Raw genomic sequence first — 20,008 nt, forward strand, 5'->3', positions numbered from 1 at the left:
GTGACTGAACCTTTTGCATGCTCTCACACCGCTGATATTCACTCACTAAATCTCCTGGAAATGGGTAAATGGAATGTTTCATCATGATGAACTTATACTTCCATATTAATTACGGAAAAAAAACATACATTACATTTATGTTACAACTGAAATCCTTAGCATGAAATGTAGATTTGCAGTGATGAAGCCGAAAAACACAACTTCAAAATTCACATGAAAATCAACTCTTTATTCTTGGACATAAAAGACCGTCATAGGTACAATCAAAGCAGTGTATGAATGTAAGGACATACACTTACTTAATAGAAGGAAAGTTCTGTTGGTTGGTTGGTTGAGATTTGCATAAAAATTATAGTGTTTTCCAGGAAAGATCCACAGCCCCTACATGACACCCCAATCTTACACATACACCCTACAGACTATATTAAAAAAAGAAAAAAGAAGAAGACATCAATCCCTTGGAAAGAAGAGAAGAGAGAAGGCAGAATTTGGTCATTTGCGTGTGCTGCTTTTGAATGGCAGAGAAGGCTTCAGTTTAAGTCCCTGCTCCTGACAATACAGAGACGCAACATTCCACTCGGTGAGCGGAACAGCACAGTGATCCTTACTCATCTCACTATACATCCATGCCCAACTCCCTCACCATGACCCGACTTGCATAAAGAAAGACTTAATCCCATCAGGTTCAGGAAAACAAACAAACAAACAAACAAACAAACTAATTTTTATCATTCACACTAGCCATGCAGTGAAAATGGGGGAACAAACAGATTAAAAAAAAGAAACTGTGCATACATATATGCTCAAATGTCTACAGTACTGGAAAAAATACTGTAATTTCATATTGTCTTAAGAAAGTTTCAAGAGAAAAAGGTATAGGCAACAGATTGATAGGCACTGTGTATGTAAGGACATTGAATGACCAAAGCCTCTGTGTGTGACTGATGTACATTCATTTGAAAAATGCAAAACAGATCACATTTCTATAAAAATATATTCCCATTCCGAAGGCCACAGCGGTTGCTCTTAACATGATTCTCACTCGTGCCGTCTTGCTATAGTTCTGCACTGATTCACATCATTTGATAAACCTCATTATTATTATTATTAATATTTCAATTAATAAATCTCAGATTTAAATAACTTATATGCATTTTCAGTAATATTTACAAGGTTATGTAAAAGAGAATGGAAAGTACAGGAAATAACTTCAGATCAAACAAATCATGTAATCCTCAGGAAGAACATAAAGGAGTGAGAATAGTATTTGGGGCCAGTCAATGTCATTACTTATATATATATATATATATATATATATATATATATATATATATATATATATATATATATATATATATATATATATATATATATATATATATATATATATATATATATATATATATATATATGTGATCCTGAAGTTAAGATTCTTTCAAGATTTAAAGCAATGTTAAGTGGAAGTGCAATCATATTTATCTCTTGTACAAAAGACAACTTGCTGTCCATGTGGCTCCTGGGCCAGATTGTTTAGATTCACCCTTTTACACATCAGTATTGTGTAAGGAACAATAGAATTCTGGACGACCGTAACTGACATCTTTCAAGTAGTTTTTGTTTGCAGCTCTTTTAAAAAAAAATCCTTCATACTCCTGCCTTCCAGAAAGATTGTCCTAGCATACAACCTCCATCTCTTTTATTCATTTGCCGAAGTTGGCAAAGTCAGCAAAGGCATCGTGCTTCTGTTGTGCCATGGAAGAGCTCATGCTCATGACTGGCACTGACATTCCCATCCCCATGCCAACAGCTCCTGGCATTCCCATGGTCATGTTCATTCCCATCGTGCCCTGATTGAGTGGCATGCCTCCCACAGGAGATACGCCCATAGCCCCGCCTCCCATGGCAGGTGGCATGCCCATGTTTCCCATCATGGGGTTAGCGGGGGGTCGCACAGGGGCAGGGCTGGGCTGCATTCCAAGGTTCATGCAGGCAAAACCCTGTGTCATCATGTTGACTGGGCCTCCTAAAGAACAAAAAAGAAGAACGAAGTGTCAAAAACACACAAATATTCAATGTGGAAAATAAGCTGCATTTAAACAATATTTTCACAGTTTTTTAAACCATTTTAATACTTGTACAGCAGTGTTCTGCAATTCACAGCCATTCTCTTATGAAAATGGTATTTTTTTTATGCAGGTAATAGAACAAAGACGCTATTATATGGATTATAAGGATTTCAGAAAGATCACAGTACAGAATCAGCACTCGTTAAGGTGCTCAGTTGCCTATTGTTGGCATTTCTGTTTTATTTCTGCCATTATTTATCATTACTGACAATATATAAGACAAAATAAGATGATCCTTTATTCGTCCCATAGCAGGGAAAAATAATTCATAGACAGGCTAGAATATAAAAATAATTCCTAGATGATGGCATCATAAGGGATGACTATGATGATTGTTAATAACATTTCTCATATTGTATGTAGGGTTTGAGTTAATATTACGCATCATTTAGACAACTGATCAACGCCATACATTACAGGTCTATGCTACACGAATTAATCAACTACAGGCTGTTTTGAGTTACCCTGGCTATTGCAGCCAGGTGTTTTGTATGGCTGTGTGCATGTACAGTGCTGAGTCATTACCATGCTGCTGCATCATGTTGAGTGTTGGCTGAGTTGGTTTGGGAGGAAGCATGCCAGGACCCAGGTAGTCCAGACTGATGTTGACACTGGAATCAGACCAAGTGGATGGCATGGAGGCCTTCTTGGCTTCTTGTTTTTGTACAGACTGCTGAGGCACCAGTGGAGTCCCCATACTCTGCAGAGTCTGACCCAACAGAGAGAAAAACAACAGCAGTTCAATAAACCAAGGAAGACCACTCCTTGGAAGAAATTATTCTATTCCAGTCTTCTTATTCATCTATACTAATGGTGATATTTTTTTTTTACAAGATAATTACAAGAGTTTGTTATGGTTAAAGACATAATATTTTATTTGATATCACTTGCGTTTGAAATTCTTTAAGGCAGGAATAATAAATAAAAAAAAAAGTACAAAAAAGGGTTGGTGTGAAAAATTCTAGAGATTGCAGCAAAATCTCTTGAGGTTCTCAGGTTTCTTGACAGTTATTAGACTATAACAATGATGACTAAGAAGCTTTGTTTTATTGTTTGCATGTGTGGGGGTTTACTTTTTTCTTTAGCCAAACAAATGTTGCCATTTTAAAGTAGGTCAGGTTTTTAGCATGCAAATATCATCTTTACATGAGGCTTTTGTTTCAGTTTAATGATTTTCTGACTCAAACTTGTTCTTCCTCATTCTGCTAGTCTCTGTGATGGGTGTCCCAGGGGGCAGGGGTTGGTGGATAATGTGAAGGGGGTGGGTGGAAATTGTACCAGTGCTGTATGTTAACCCTCCTTTGTCTTGCTTTCATGTTCCTCTGCTCTCAAAACCGCCTGCTCAAAATCTCAACCAGTATTGTCTTTCCTTGGGTAAATCTTGTTTAGTGAGCTTTTCCACTCTAAACATGCTGTATTAATTATTTTTACAGAAGTGGGTTCAGATGTTTTACTCGGTATACTCTATATAGCCTAATGTGTTTTAGATGCAAAATGTGAAGAAGGGAATGTAAATCAAGAAACTCATTACAACTGCAAATGTCAATGTAAAATAAGAAACAAGTCATAACTGCATATTAAAAAGAAAACTTTCAAAAAATAATAATCAAACCAAGAATAACTTGTCAGGTTACTAGTTACTATGAATGAATCTATAAACGAATGAGAAAGTATATAGATTTTATTCCATTCAGTGGATTAAGCAAAAATAAGTGTGTTTATGTAGGCTGAAAAATTCATTTGTGAAAGATAAAAACATAAAAAAAAAAGTTTAGTCAACTCCAAAACATGACAATGAAACCATAAAACAGAGGTTACACACACCTGAGATTGGGATATGGGCAGGCCTGTGTTCTGAGTGCTGGTCATGGAAAAGTTTATGCTTTGGGAAGCGCTGATGTTGGTACTGAGAGAAGAACCCATGAGGTCAAAGAGGTCAGCAGAGGGCACTGTGGAGGCAGCAGCAGGTGCAAACATGGCTGTTGTTGGAGGATTCACCGGCGGATTGGCTGGCTGTACATCTTCAAACGCGTTCCAATCCCCAAAGTCTGCATTTCCACTAGCTCCTGAAGCTAAGTGGACAAAAGGCATGAACAGCTTGTAAATAGGAATTCAAGTCACAAGTTACAAATGAGGTTTGTAGACAAACCATTTAAGTCTAGTTTTATACTTCTAATATGGCATGAAATACTTTCACAAAACTGAGACTCAAACACCACCTAGAATGTTGCAAGGAGTCTAGAACATGTATAAAGCAGTGGTAAATATCAGCCACCCAAAACACATCTGCAGACAAATGTTCATCATCCTAGGCATCACATGAGCATCAAATTTAGTCCAGCTCTTTCCCCTTCTACCATGCAGACAGTAGGAGATGTTTTGCCCAACGTGACCTGAAATGTGTCTGTCCCCATTAGCTTTAGCACAGAGCTCAACCATATGGCTTACCCTCCCTTTCCTTTTCAATATTTAAGAGCTTTATGCTCTCTGGTTTTTTATAAAAGGGCAGATGATGACAACAGGCGATGGCCTCATTGCAAATACCAACAGCATTCTGTTACATTTGTGTCACTTGCTTAAAATAGCTGTCGCACAAAAATGTGAATTGGGAGCGGATAAAGTTTTTCTTCTGATGATTACAATTTGAATTATTTTAAATCAAACAATCTAATACATAACATTAATTACTTCCATGACCTTATGTTAAAGCCATTGTTTAAACAAAGACTAAATTTTCTAATTTACCTTTAAATAAATGAACCTATAAATAAATTTTTTTCTACCTGTTTATAATATGCTTAGATTCTGGTTCTATAACATCACATGGCTTTCTTTGCTGAATGGGTTATTGTAATGACAATACCAATGACCAGTGTTATCCTTAAAATGTCTGATGTAGTATTTCTACATGCATACCGGCTGCTGAAGGAAGACTGGCTGTAGCTGCAGCTGATGAGAAATCTGCAAAGCCGCCAAACAGGTCTGAGTTTAAACCTAGATGAGAGGAATAAAAAGAGAAGAGAGAAAGATTATTCATGCGTAATTGATTTTAAAACAAAGTCTGTTTTTTCCTGTGTTAAAGCCTGAAAACAATATACAGGGCAGACCTCCTTCCAGTTTTAACAAAACTCTTCAAATGCAATTGTCCCCTCCTTATATACACTGATCAGCCATAACAATAAACCCTCCTGTCTAATATTGCACAAGTTCCCTTTCTGCTACCAAATCAGCACACACACCCAATGAACAGGATGTCAGAAAATGTGATTCATCAGTTCAGGCCACTTGCCTCGACTGCTCCTTGGTCAAGTTCTGATGCTCACATGCCCAATGGCAGAATGGTCACTCTTTATCTTGAATACAAAATACAGTGGCCTACACAATTATTGGCACCTCTGGTTAAGATGTATTCTTAGGCTTCTAATAAATTCATTTTTTTTTAAACAATATAGAACCACAATGCAAAAAAAAAGAGAAAAATCCATCCTGTAATTGAAGTACAATTATTCAGTGGAAAGAAATATCCCACATTAAGAAATTTTTTTTTCATGAAATCATGTGTGCCACAATTATTGGCACCCCTGATGTTAATACTTCATACAACCCCCTTTTGCCAACAAGACAGCACTTAATGTCCTCCTATAACATTTCACAAGTTTGGAGAATACAGAGAGAGGGATCTTTGACCATTCATCTTTGCACAATCTTTCTAGATCATTTCTAGATCTTTCTAGTCCTGGGTCCTCTCTTATGCATTCTCCTCTTCAGCTCACCCCACAGGTTTTCAATTGGGTTGAGGTCTGGGGACTGAGATGGCCATAGATGGAGCTTGATTTTGTGTCTGCTGAACCATTTTTGTGTAAATTTCGTCACGTTTTGGATCATCCTGCTGAAAGACCTAATGACGACCCATCTTCAGCTTTCTGGCAGAGGCCATAAGGTTTTGATTTAAAATGTCCTGGTATTTCAAAGAGTTCGTGATGCCATGCACTCCAACAAGGTTCCCAGGGCCTTTGGAAGAGAAACAGGCCCACAGCATTACAGATCCTCCACCATACTTCACAGTGGGTATGAGGTGCTTTTCCGCATACTCACCTTTTGTTTTATGTCAGACCCACAGTGTGTTTGTTGCCAAAAAGCTCTATCTTAGTCTCATCTGACCAAAGCACATGGTCCCAGTTGAAGTCCCAGTACCGCTTAACAAACTCCAAACGTTTACGTTTGTGATTGTAGGCCTTGCATGCCTCCCAAACAGCTTGTTGGCATGTAGATAGCATCTGGTGGTTGTTATGGAGACTTTGTGACCCCAAGATGCCACTCTTTGATGCAGTTCTCTAACAGTGAGCTTTGGAAATTTTTTTTACTTCTTTTACCATCCTCCTTACTGTGCGTGGTGGCAAGATAAACTTGGTCCTCCTCCAGCCTTGTTTGTCACTGTTCCAGTTGTTTTAAACTTCTTAATGATTCTTCTGACTGTAGATATGGGCAAGTTTAGGCGAGTGGCTATTTTCTTGTAGCCATTGCCTGACTTATGAAAGTTGACACACATCTGCCTTACTTGAATGGGGTGTTCTCTTGTCTTTCCCATGTTGAAGAGTGGATAAGAGAAATAGGCCTCTGTGTGTCATCATATTTATACTCCAGGGAAACAGGAAGTCATGAATTATTAATTACAAGTTTCTGGATACTCTGATCAACTTTAAAAACTACAGTAAAAATGACAAAAATGCTTCAGTTACATTTATTTTATAGGTATTGTTAGGGGTGCCAATAATTGTGAAACAGGTGAAATGGATTTTTTTTTTTGTATTTTTTAAATTTACTTGAGTTAAAGATTAGATCTACAATTTTCAGTGTGAGATTATGCTTCTGCAATAAAAAATGAATTTATTAGAAGCCTAACAACACATCTTAACCAGGGTTGCCAGTAACTGTGGAGGGTGCTGTATTATATTGTATTTGTGGAAAAAAAGCAGGAAAATTTGCTTCAGCCAGACAGAATGTTGGGAGTCCCTAAACAAGTTACATGAGATAATGATTAGCTCCAAAATATTGAGACAAAATGTACTGGCCTCTGTCAGAAAGCTGAAGATAAAGCTCCTTCCCAGCTTGATTGTACCCGGTTTAAACCTGAGCTGAGGGTTGCTGATTGTGTGGATGTTTTCTGTTCCACTAGGATTTCCTCCACATTCCCCTTCATAAGGTAGATTGGGCTAAATTGCCCCTACATGTGGACTGGCATTGTCATAGTCTATTCCTGTGATGAGTTCCAAACCACCCTATGAATTCCTAATAACTAGTGATTAGTTTTCACTTTCGTTTTTCGGTTGAAAAGTCAGATAAAATACAGAAAATGGACTACGATATCCCACTTTCCATTACAAGAGCCTGCTTTTTATATCCACTGTAAAATTCTTTCATGTAACTATGCCACTGCTTTACTTTGCTCTACGAATAACCCCAAAGGAAAAAACGACTGCCTGTTGGCTTGTTTTCTGCCCACACACACTGTCCTTGTTTTTTGTTGGATTTAGTGGAATGTGGTTAGAAAACTGATGCTGAGAGACAGAAGCAGCTGTTCAACTGATGTATATTAGGAAAGTGAAGAAGGAGATAGGAAGAAATGGGAACAACACATCTGCTCAGCACTCCACCTCCACAAGGGACCACTCTAACATCTGGTCCTGGCAACTAACTGCTCCAGTGGACAGGGGCTACAGGACATCCCATCTGGTGCACTTTGCACATGCACACTCCAGGTCTTCAAAACCACAAGGCCATGTAATGACAGTGTTATTCATCTTCTTGAACTCAAACATCCTTTACTTCAGCTACCTGAACACAATCTACTCAATAGGTCACACCATTCAACTCATTAAATTAGTTATATTTAACCAGGCTCCAAATAATATGTTTTAAGGTACATAACCTATGAACATGAGGCTTAATTCTTGCATTAATTTATGTCTTCCACATCAGGATATTTAGCCACTTTGAAATATATTAAATATATTAAAATGTGTGCGAGACAACCTGTGGAAGCTGGCTTCACGGCTGTAGAATCTGCCATAAACAAGTTCACCAGATCGCCACCGGACTGACTTGTACCTGAGACAGTTGGCTGATGCAAGAAAGAGAGATATAATTATACATAATCCATAGCAACCATTATATGCCATTAACAGTGTGTGCAACTTCAATTACATTAGCTCCTTCAAGCTTCTCAAAGTATAGGGTTTATCCATGTTTATTATTTGATTTTATTATTTAAGAGCAGGTTTCCATGGTTTCTGATATCACTCCATGTTACTAATGTTCTAGTAATTCACAATTATAAAAGGCTACACTTAAAGAAATTCTTCAACCTTGGTGGCATTTGAGTTTGTGGCAGGTTTATCTCCAGTGTAATGGGCAGCTGCCCCCAGGTCTATGGTTTTTGATGGGGTGGATCCTTTCTTTCGTGTGGCAGTAGTCTCTGTGGCCTGAACAATCTGAACACTTTTGGTGGTCACCGTCTCCTCATCATCTTTGAATTCACTCCTGCCCGACTGCCTGTTTCGGATTTCTCTATTTCTTTCCTCCTCTGGGTCACTTAAAGGAAAAAAAAAGGATGAAAGTGTTTGCATATATTCTTTCTGTGTTCATAGATTCCACTATAGCCAATCTACAATACAACTGCAGCTGGTGACAAGAATCAGATAGACAATAAGCTAAAATGAACTCATGATAAATGTATCTATTTAGATTGTAAGTAAAAATGCAAATCGTAGTTTCCACAGTGGCTGCCATATGCAAACATTCTGAAGGGCATGCAGCAAACAAAACAAAAAGAAAAGCAAACAAACAAACAAACAGAAAAACAAACAGTGACTATCCCTGTGCTATGTAATCAACAGACATCTTTCTATTTGAATATTTGTATATTTAACTTTTAGGTGCAGGGAACAAACCTGAAGGCCTTAAGAAATTACTGTTTCTTATCTTGGGTTGACTTGGTCAGTTCTGTTCTGCTTTTCTGTTAGAGTAGAAGATAAAGTTTGACACCATCTGAGGCACTGACCTGAATCTGTCTGGCGAGTCATCTCTGTCTTTCCTGCGGAACGTGTTTATAGTGTCGTTAATTGTGCTTCCTATCTTGTCACTGATCTCTCCCAGTTTCTCAGTAAATGGAAAAGCACCTTTATTATTCTCCCAGTCACTGTCCCACTTGGAGCGCGATTCGTACCTGTCACCACCTTGAACAGACAGAAAAGAAAATTATTATAACACAACCATTTCAAGGACAGACAATAAACCAAATGCAAAACTTACAAGTAAACCTTGTTTTACTCTTCTGCACTGTAATAACTGAGTCATTTAAGATTGACTATAAGTTCTTGGGCCATCCTATCATTCTTTTGTAATAATGAATCACTATCTAGCACATCCTTCACAGCAAAAATCTATTTCATTTTTATTAGAAAATGGAAGCCATTTCAAAGCTTTTTGATGTGAAGATTTCTGGCAAGCTCTTGACCTGTATCTATAATGACTGTGTACACTAAATACATGAAAAAAAAAAAAAAACATAAATGAGTAAGTATACATGTGCCCCTAATAAAATGAATATACACTGTGGTAGGAACAAAATCAACAGAATAAGGCAAGCACTTCATATATACATATACATTAGAATTCCTTTTTGTTTGGCTTCTCAAACAGACATGTCCTAATGATATTTAAAGATACCCATCCATCTATTTTCTGAACTGTTTATCCCACGTGATGTCAGGTAGCCTGAAACCTATCCCAGGAGACTCGGGCACAAGGCAGGGGACAACTTGGACAGGATTTCAATCACATACACACACCCCCATTCACATACTACAGGCAATTTAAAGATGCCAATCAAAAACCACTGAAACACAAGGAGAACATGCAAACTCTATACATTTCTGTGTATTGTGCAAATAAAAAATAGTGGTCCACAGTAGTTGAACATTTATACTACACAGTTGAGTAAAATATGTGAGTGTAATAGGAGGAAAGATTACTGGCTTTAAATGGATTGGAATTTCTTATGCATTTTTGTCTGTTTAGTGGCACTGGCCATCATTTAGTTGGAATCATTTAATCACACTCACCCTTTCATGTAATGGCAAGATGAAACAACTGAACAGTATTCAGATCAAATAAATTAAATGCAATAAAAAGAAGAATCACAGAAACATGCAGCCTGATGAATAGTCAAAAACTGAAATTTAAAAGGGACATTAAACTAGTAACATCAAATATCTAAATGCATTCTGTCGTCTGGTAAGAACAATACGAGTCCTACTGGCTATCAAAATAATGCCAGAGTTCATTCATCTGGCAAAACAAACCTCCTGGGAGGAAGAGAGAATCGAAGAAGAAAGAAGACCGAGAACCACCATGGAATCACACATGATAAACAATTCCCCAGTCATAGCACATCCAACTATGTGTGAGTCCCTGCTGAGCATTAGGCCAACTGAGTGACTGAGTATAAGTGAAAGAGAGAAAACGGAAGAAATCGTTTCTGAGAGCAGGACTCACCATATCTGTAGTCCCCCATGCTATCAGACGACACACCGATATATTTGTCCCTGTTTTTCTTGGCCTTCTTCCTCTCCTCTCGCAGCCTGTCATCATCTTGCACAAACTCCACCATCTCTTTCACCTTCTGCCGCACGTTGATGCCTTGGTCCTTCCCATTCTCATCTGCAAAAATGACCTCTTGCTGACTTTAATCTCTTTAAGACTGTGCCTCCTGCTATGCAAACCAATACTGATGCATAGCAACATCTGATGTACAAAAGCATCATGAGGCAGAATTCAGTCAAAACATGTTTCACTGCCAAATTGTCAAAAGGAACTAGTTTTGCATTTGGCCTAAAACTGAAATTACCCCAAAACATTTGGTTGCACTTGAAATGTTGTGCTGAGATGTGAATTATGGTGACTGGTTAAGACAAAGAGGTTGTGGGTAAATTTCAAACTCCTTAGAAACTTTATCAGCATCAGTGCAACCAAGAAACCACAGAATGTCTTGAACCTAGCATTTCAGTGTCTACATCAACAAAACATGTTTAATAAATATTCCATATGTTACATTATGTCTTTAGTTTAATATAGTGGCATGTATACTTTTATTAACAAGGCTGAAACAGAAAAAGTTCCTACTTTGCTGATAAAAGTATACACACCACTGTATTATTAGTGAAATAGTAAAGCAGCAGAAATATATTAGCAAAACTACCTTCATTAAAAAAGATTAAAAAAAAGATTAGTTTGTACTTGAGGTTGCAAAGATGGTGCACTGATAATGTGAAAATGGGTGCTAGAAAATAGAATAGATGATTAGAATAACATTATCTTTAAAATTCCTAAAATGGTTTTCATTGGAATCATTCTTACTTAGTGAGGTAAGAGTGAGAAACACATTCTATCACACTAAATTGATGTTGTTGACTCACCTATACAGTGATAACTCTCGATGGAGCGCAGGTCATACAGGTGCTCTCGTGTGCTAGTGACCACCCGCTCAGATCCGTTTCGTACCAGGTAACCCAGCAGCAGCAAGGACTGAAGGGGAAAAGAAAAAGAGAGAGATGTTTCAGTCCAAACGATCATAAAAATCAAATGCCTAATGAAAATTTGAATAAATGCTGATATCAAAAGAACAACTAAGGATGGGGAGTGACAGTCAAATATTTGCCCAATGCAAATATTTTGTCTCCAAAATCCTACAATAGAATTAGACTAAAAAGATTAGGTCCCAGTAGAGATTGGTAAAAGGGGAAAAGTTTTTTTTGGTTTTTGAGCTAGAACTTTCACAGATAAGGAAAACGATGCCAATGTAAATCCAAATAGTATGCTGGTGGTACCCCAAGTCTATGTGTAAAACTAATCCCATCTGAGTAAAGCTACAGTGATGTCCCCTAACATCTGTGGTCATCACTATGCTGAAAAGCATTCAACTATTATGTTTACCTTGTAAACTCTCCTCCAGTTTTTCTTGTTGTCCTTCAGCATTCTGTACCACAGCATGTTCATCACTTCTGGGAACTGCTCATACATGAACGTGGCTCTGTGCAGACACATAGAAAGCAGTGCTCAATGTACAGATAAAAAGAGAGAAGCAACAGATAACTATAACCATCTAAGTGCACTACATCGTAAAAGGTCTGTGGACCCATGACCTGATATGTGATTGCTGAATATGCCATTATACATTAAGTGATCCAGTGCTGTTATAATAATCTTCACTCTTCTAGGAGGGCTTTCCACTAGATTTTGGAGTGTAACAAGTAGGGCAGAGGTCAGGGCTTTGTGCAGGCCTCTCAGTTCTTCCACAAGCCATGGAAAGCCATGTTTTCTGGAGCTTGTTTTGTGCACAGGACACTGTGTTGCTGGAACATGTTTGGGCCTCTTAATACCAGTGAAGGGTAAACTTAATGCTACAGCATACCTTTCTACACATTACACACATATTTCTTGCAACAGTTTGGTTAACAACCACATGTGTGTGTGATGGTCACATGTCAACATACTTTTGACCATATAGTGTACCTCTTACTTACTTGGCTATTTCTCCCATTAGCTGGCCAGAGGGTCCCCATGGGTCATCGTTTGTGGCCTCTCGAACCTTAGATTCAATTTCTGAATAGTTCATAACAACATTGGTTCTGAAAAGGAAGACCACATGAACCAGTAAGTTTAGTTACATGCTAATTAGGAGTTACTAAAGAACAACTAAAATTATGAGCTTTATTGCAGCAATTAACTGTAATTAGTAACCTTAAAGTAAAGTACATTAAAGTTTAAAAAACCAATGCCTCATTAACTTGGAATTCCTGCTATTACAAGGAAGGAAGATGCCGTCAACCCCAAACTTCTAGCCTACATCATTAGCTGTCTAACCTGTTCCCACCAAAAGACAAGCTTACATGGTACTTAGACCATTTTGTAGCTTGAATGCACCAGGGTTGAAAATAACACAATACTGCAGCATTTCAAGTTTTACAGCTTAAACAACTTCAAATACTCTGAAATAACAGATTACTTACACAGCACATGGAATAGTACAGACACTGTGTCAAGCAAGAGGAACAGTACTGAAGAAGAAGAAGAAGAAGAAGAAGAAGAAGTAGTTTTGGATATACTTTTCTTCAGCTTGTGATAGATGTAGTAGGTTTGATTACAATCACTACTCGTCACTCTAATATCATTACCAGGCTGACAGGTTTAAGCAAAATTTCCAGCCCAACCAGATCCTAGCCTCAAACTTCCAGCAGTGGAAAAGAGAGTTGTTGTAAGAAATAAGGTCACCATTGTGCACACACATTTCAGATGTACTGATATTTTCCACCTGATAATCCCCCATTTAATTATTACAAAACTATTTAATATTTATTCAAAATAAATTTAAAATATTTGCAATTTTTAAAATATATTTTACAACAGATATGGTTTTGTATATGATAGACATAGCAATCTCATGTTTGGTGGACATGAAATACTCTCAAATTGTTCCATCCTGGTAGAAAAATGGCAAACCTGGCAACCATGCCATTAACTGTCCAGTTCACGTCATAGTGTGAGCATGGGACAGTGATTCAGACTACAGTTAGCTTCTGTGAACATCTCCAATAATAACTCTACATGGCTACATGGGGCAGTGAACATGTGTACCATGTATGCATAACACACAATCTTTGCTGCAAAGAGACATGATTTCACTTTATTTCCAATCAACCATCAATCCTGCCTCATATTTGGCTGGAATGAAAGCCTAAAGCCACACTGGCCCTTGCAAACATGACATCGGCTTACTGGTTTCTCAGTCAAATAGCAACATTTAAAAAAAATAATAATAATAAAAATAAATAAATAAATAAATTATGGTTTGTCTCAAAACAGGTAATTAGTATTTCACAAGAGTTTTTGTTATGGATGTAAATACCATGTATGGAGTTGTGAATGAGCATATTAAGAGAATTGCCATTTGGCTGATAGAGATGATGGCGCTCTATCCTGCCTGCCAGAATGTACAAGACTCCACTGCACTGCATGCGGCCATTAAAATAAAACACACTGTGTTTTGTGCTTACTTTAACCCTATGAGCGCAGTACCCTTCACATTTCACATCAGCTTTGATTCATTTCATGGAAAAAAATAAAAGTCTGAATCAGGTCACCAGCCAATAACCTCCAGAGAGATGCATATGTTCATAGATAGATCTATACATTGGGAAAGCAGCACATGCACTCTGCAAGTGTGTGTATAGTCTCGGGTTTGTATTTCTTCCGGTGAAGTGGTGGAGAAAAAACCATAACCCAAACCAATAAGGAGAAAAGAGATTCTGCTAGACCCGCTAAAGGTTTTCCTTTCCTAAGAACTAGCGATACCACTTACTTTGAATTTGGTGCCCAGCTAGTTATGTTGAATCAGATATTAAAACATTGAAGATGACATACAACACCTCCTTTACCCAAACTACAACTGCACAGTCCGCCACCGCACCCTGTTCTTCCTACTGAGTTTACGTGCAGAAAACAGAAATATCGTTCAAACAACGGCAATTAAATGATAACTGTTCCTGTATTCATAAAGCTTATTAAAAGGGCAGTTCCATAAGGCCCTTAGCATAGGTTATTATGTGAAACCTGTTAAGCACTAAAGGGACACAAATGACACAAAACAGGCAGTCTGGTTCTGCAAGAGGCGAGAGCAGGAAAGTTAGGTGGGGCTGCAGAAATTTCAGAGCAAACAGGTTCAAAGAACATCCCATGAAAACCTGTGGGTTTTGCCAACAATCTACTTCTGTTTTAGCAGACAAAGCAACAAAGACAAGACAAAGGCACGCTAAAATATAACAGCATATAAAATTACACACCCACTATTCCATAGTAGACACTGGTTTCACTGAGAAGTCTGCAATATGCAGATTAGCACTGAGCAACCTAGCATTTTTTTTTTTCTTTCAAAAAAACCCCAAAAAAACCCCACAAGCATCAGGTCCTGGGAAATCACATAGATAGCAACAATGAAGATGAATAAACAAATTTAAGTGTAAATAGGCTAATGCAGGTTATTCCTTCAAATTACTATTTTCAGAGGAAGTCTTTTTAGACCATTTTCTGCTGGCTTTGCTCTTTCAACAACCCAGATCTGTTACACTGATATACACTGCTGCTGCTTCTTTATTTCCTGCTGATAGCGGCTTTCACGAGACGTGTCAACTTCCCTACTGTCAAGAATCATAATGCTCAACTGCTGTTTGCTCAATACATACATTCTCAAAGGGCTTCCTGTAACGCTCCAACTCAGAAATTAAGAAAAAAAAAAAAAACAACAACAAAAAAAACTTCTTCTACAAGACTTCACTGCATATTAAAACTAAAGAAAATTTGCCTTCACTTGAACATGTGTATATTCAAACACAGCATGCAGCATGCTGTAAAAGTCACACTGTAGGGAATAAGTCAGGAGAAAACAAAATTAGATTTCTTCAGTTTTCTAAACCACAAACAAACTAAATGTCAGACAGAGCAAGTTTGAAGTTTTACTTTTTCTACAGATCTGTCCTCTACAGTACTATGTATATAAATTATTTTCTGTTTAGTACAAAAACATTATTTGCTTTTATTCATTTCACACAAACACAAATACCCAGAAATATTTCATCATTCGTTGCTATAACGTCCAGCTTTCTGAAAGCCTGACCTAATTATTTTGTTTTCTGCTACTTAAACACACCTAATCCAACTAATTAAACAATTATCATTTCCTTCTCATTTCAAGTGGATGTATTTGAGCAAGACAACCGTTCAGCTGTGCAGAGTAGAGGGGTGGCAAAACCGTGACTTAAAACCATTACACCAACACTTCCTCTGTTTTCACAAAGAGATTTATTCTGGTTAAGGACTGTGGTGGAACTGTCCTGTGAACTAGCCTGTGAGGTGTGAACACCCCCATGTCTGTGTAGTCAATTCATCTATGGGCATGTATTTGGGAGGTGGGTGGAAACCTACCTGGCACTGAGTCAGAGTCAGAAAGTCAGCGACAGAAAGAAAGAGTCAGAGAGTCAGAGACAGAGAAAGAGTCAGGGTCAAGGTCAAGGAAAGGGACAGAGACAAAGTCAGAGACAGGGACATGATCAGAGTCACAGACAGGGACAGAGTAAGAGACAGGGACATAAACAAAGTCAGAGAAGGGGGACAGAAACAAAGTCAGAGACAGGGACATGGACAGAGTCAGTGTCAGAGACATGGACAGAGTCAGAGACACAGACAGGGACACAGACAAGGTCAGAGTCAGGGACAGAGACAAAGTCAGAGACACAGTCAGGGACAGAGACACGGACAGTCAGAGACAGGGACAGAGAGAGGGAAAGGGACAGCCAGAGAGAGGGACACGGACAGAGACTCTTAACTGTGAGATGGGACTTCTCACCACAGATGTGGTCATTGTAGTCCACATGCCAAAGACCAAAATAAGATTATAAAGTTCTTCAGAATCAGACGCCACAACAATGTCATATTCATCGTCGTTTATTTTGAGTCGCGATAATGGAAGGATTTATTCACGTGTTTGGGGAAGCAAGCTCGAGTGTAGGCCATGTTCACAGGCCAGTTTTTCCACACAGGCTGTAATATTTGTAAATGATACACACTCTACACGCGTGTAACTGAGGTTAATATGTGACTGACACTAGGACACAACAGGAAGTGTCCGTGTACTTTTAAAACAAAGCCTAGCTAAAGATAGAAACATGCCTCTGAATGTATTGGACATTGTGAGAAACTTGGAGACAATTTAAACTTGAATTGGAAAATAAATATTAATAAATACATCCAGTTCCGTTCACGTGTAACAAGGCAACGCCCGAGACAAACCCTGTGCCAAACAGGTTCTAAATAATCGATCAACTACCGACTTCAATAACCTTGTAATCCTGATAAACATTAGCAGTGTCATGTTAGCATGGCTAGCTGTCCTCGTGCTAATACAATATCACTTCAAATGATTGCCAACTTGTTGATCCGTGAACCTTTCGTGTCTAATTGGTCCAGCAGAACCCATTCACACCTCCAAATAAATTCTCTGCATCTGGTTGTTATAGGTACCTAAGCGTCGATACTTTCTAGCTAAAGCTAGCAACTTAGCGATTATATGGATGTGGTTGGTGTGCATAGTGAACCTTTTTTTTTTTGTAATGAAAAACAAATAACCCGGGACATAGGACCTGACTTCGAGTAATGTCGTTAACAAGTCCAAGCCAGCCACTAACTAGCTCCATAGCTAAGAAGCTAAACTGGCCACTGAGGTCAATCAACTTGTCGCTTAAGTTAGCGAGCTAACGCTAACTAGCCAGCTACTATCAAAAAGTGCGACGTGACGTCAGGGAATGAGTACGTGTCTCTTTTCGAAACAGGTAGAGCTACTGAGACTCGCCAGAGCAGCGGAATATCGTCGAAAATAAAAACGAATACTTACGCTTTATCAACCAGTTCTCTAACTTTCCACATATTCAACATCTTGACTCAGTGGATTAAGGCTTTCCGTCGCGGTAACACGTCTTCCAGCCCTTTTAATCCAAATAGTTGGAAAGTCCAGCTGTCGCGAAACCAAAACCTTCAACTCTCCAAACTAGTTTCAGGCTGCGCGAGTATCAGTGGGCCGGCGCCAGGTTACCAGAGTGATGTGCCTGCAACGTCACCTGCGTACATTGCGTAAAGTACGGAAGCATTTATTCATCCATGTTGAATGAGATGGCATTGCATAGAACTGATCCGGTGAAATATGTATTGGAATATGTATTTAAATATGTATTGAAATATGTATATTTACAATACATTGTAAATATGTATTGAAATATGTATTTAAACTCAGTATCGACTGCTCCTGTGAATTCTGTAGTAATGACAAAGAAACAATTAAAAAAAAAATATTTTCATTGCATTTATACAAAGGTATTTTGGGTTGATGTCGAGAAGGGCGTTACAAGAAAACTTTATACAGTTGGTAAACTGGGTGGGTCTGATATAATGATATATGTTAATGATTATGGGATAGAAAAGGATAAAGCGTATATTATTCAGTTACTGGTTGTAATGGGGAAGTTTCATATACACAATGAAGTGGTCATTTTTCTTTTATTTTATCAACAAATTTAAACAATACTGCAATATATATACATATATATACTGTATATTGTATACATGTTGTTGTTTGCTTGTTTGTTTTCTTTATTCCTATGGATACATTTTATTTTACTTGTAATCTGGTGTGCTGGTGGCATTTATATGCAACACTGTATGTCTCTTGTTGTTATATATGTTCATATGCAAATAAAAAAAAAAGTTGGATGAGATAGCTCGAAGAATTCGATGAACTTGATCAAAATGACCAAAATGAAATAAATAATTCAACTGTTGATTTTGTAGACTTTCTTTAAGACTAGGTTGCAGCCACAAAGATAAACATGATGAAATAAACAATATATTATTAATAATAATATATAATTTTTCTTTACATTTTTTTCAATAAATCAATTGTAATCAGACATTAAGTTAGATCTGAATCAAATCCAATCAATGTTTGAATGAATCAATTTTTTTATTAACATTTTTCTGTAAACTATTTTACATACACTGCTTATTACAACTGCACGAATAAAACAGTTATACATTGCTTAGGTCTGGTCCACTGATTTGGTTGAGAAGTACTCCAAGGGTGCCAATTTTTCCTATAACTGCACTGGATAGTTTCACACTGTGTGTGTATTACTACAATCGTCTGTGTCTCCATGTAAAATTCTTCCTCCTAGTTAGCAGTAGTGTTAGTCACATCATCAGAGGATGGGACAAACAATACTTAGGAAGACAGGAAGCTAATTTCAACAGAAGTGACTGTACAAACGCACAGTGTGTGCTAGCTAGTGAGCTATCCAGTGGTTTATGAAAATGAGTGTAGTTTCTTCAGGATCTTCAGGATCAGGATTTCCTCCAGCGTAGCAACAATAAACGGAACATTTAAACATACTGTCTCTGAAATGGCTCTTACTCTATATTAATTTGCTATCAATTTACAACCTACTTCTGGTTGGAGTGTCATCACTTGAAAGTTCTCACTGCTGCCTAGGATGGACCCACGTGGACTACCTGGAGATACATGGGACTGCTGTGTATGGTAGTACTTGGAGACCATAGCAATGGCTTTGAACTGCTGTTGTCAAGTTTGGTCTTGAGCTCAGGTCTACATCATGGAACATTTGATGTCTTTGGCAGGAAGGAATTTATGTTATATCTTTATTGATTTCAGAAAAATCTGCTGATGCTCATACTTGTCTATTGATTTATAATCACGCTATTGGGTGCCATCCACTTGAGGATGGGTTCCTGTTTAAATCTGGTTCCTCTCAATGTTTCTTCCACATATCGTCTCAGGGAGTTTTTTCTCTGGTTTGCTCATCAGGGATAAATATAAATTTAAAACTAAAAATAAAATCAATTTTTATGTTTCAGTAAAGCTGCTTTGAGACAATGTATTTTGTTAAAAGAGCTGTGCAAATAAAATTGAATTGAGTTGAATATTTCCAGAAATGTTGTATAAATATTGCACTCACAGTCACCAGTAATGCTGTTATACTGAATATCAGCATAACTGTGATTACGTTGTGCCAGATAACAGCCTTGCCAGTATTCAGTATAACCACATTATTGCTCAAACAATATCACTTAATTATTCAATTATGGATGTAATGCAGTCATGCTTTTTTTTTTTTTTTTAAACTGATTAGTGAAATTTGATTATTAATAAAATGTGTAATGAAGGGTGGCTACATTTGTAAACTTCGGTCTCTGTATAGATAACC

The 20,008-nt window shown here is 37.7% G+C and overlaps 1 protein-coding gene across 1 annotated transcript; it reads right to left on the reverse strand.

Annotated features, from left to right (window-relative positions):
• Nucleotides 1–208: 208 nt before the first annotated feature.
• Nucleotides 209–17,819, reverse strand: clint1a (clathrin interactor 1a). The gene is made up of 12 exons (XM_058396919.1): nucleotides 17,629–17,819; nucleotides 12,710–12,814; nucleotides 12,120–12,216; nucleotides 11,603–11,711; nucleotides 10,683–10,847; nucleotides 9,187–9,361; nucleotides 8,492–8,717; nucleotides 8,160–8,247; nucleotides 5,043–5,120; nucleotides 3,951–4,198; nucleotides 2,652–2,835; nucleotides 209–2,023 (listed from the first exon to the last, which is right to left on the reverse strand). The coding sequence occupies exons 1-12, from the start codon at nucleotides 17,667–17,669 to the stop codon at nucleotides 1,701–1,703; spliced, it is 1,839 nt and encodes a 612-aa protein (XP_058252902.1). The 5' UTR covers nucleotides 17,670–17,819; the 3' UTR covers nucleotides 209–1,700.
• Nucleotides 17,820–20,008: the final 2,189 nt, after the last annotated feature.

This window comes from Hemibagrus wyckioides, linkage group LG08 (assembly GCF_019097595.1).
Source record: "Hemibagrus wyckioides isolate EC202008001 linkage group LG08, SWU_Hwy_1.0, whole genome shotgun sequence".
Lineage (NCBI taxonomy): Eukaryota > Metazoa > Chordata > Actinopteri > Siluriformes > Bagridae > Hemibagrus > Hemibagrus wyckioides.

Bases quoted from the DNA above. Each gene is read 5' to 3' on its own strand.
- clint1a (XM_058396919.1), bottom strand. From the start codon at position 17,669: ATGTTGAATATGTGGAAAGTTAGAGAACTGGTTGATAAAGC. The intron at 8,248-8,491 runs GTTGAAGAATTT...TTCTTGCATCAG, and splicing joins CAAACTCAAATGCCACCAAG to CCAACTGTCTCAGGTACAAG. The intron at 5,121-8,159 runs GTTGTCTCGCAC...CCTCTCATCTAG, and splicing joins CGTGAAGCCAGCTTCCACAG to GTTTAAACTCAGACCTGTTT.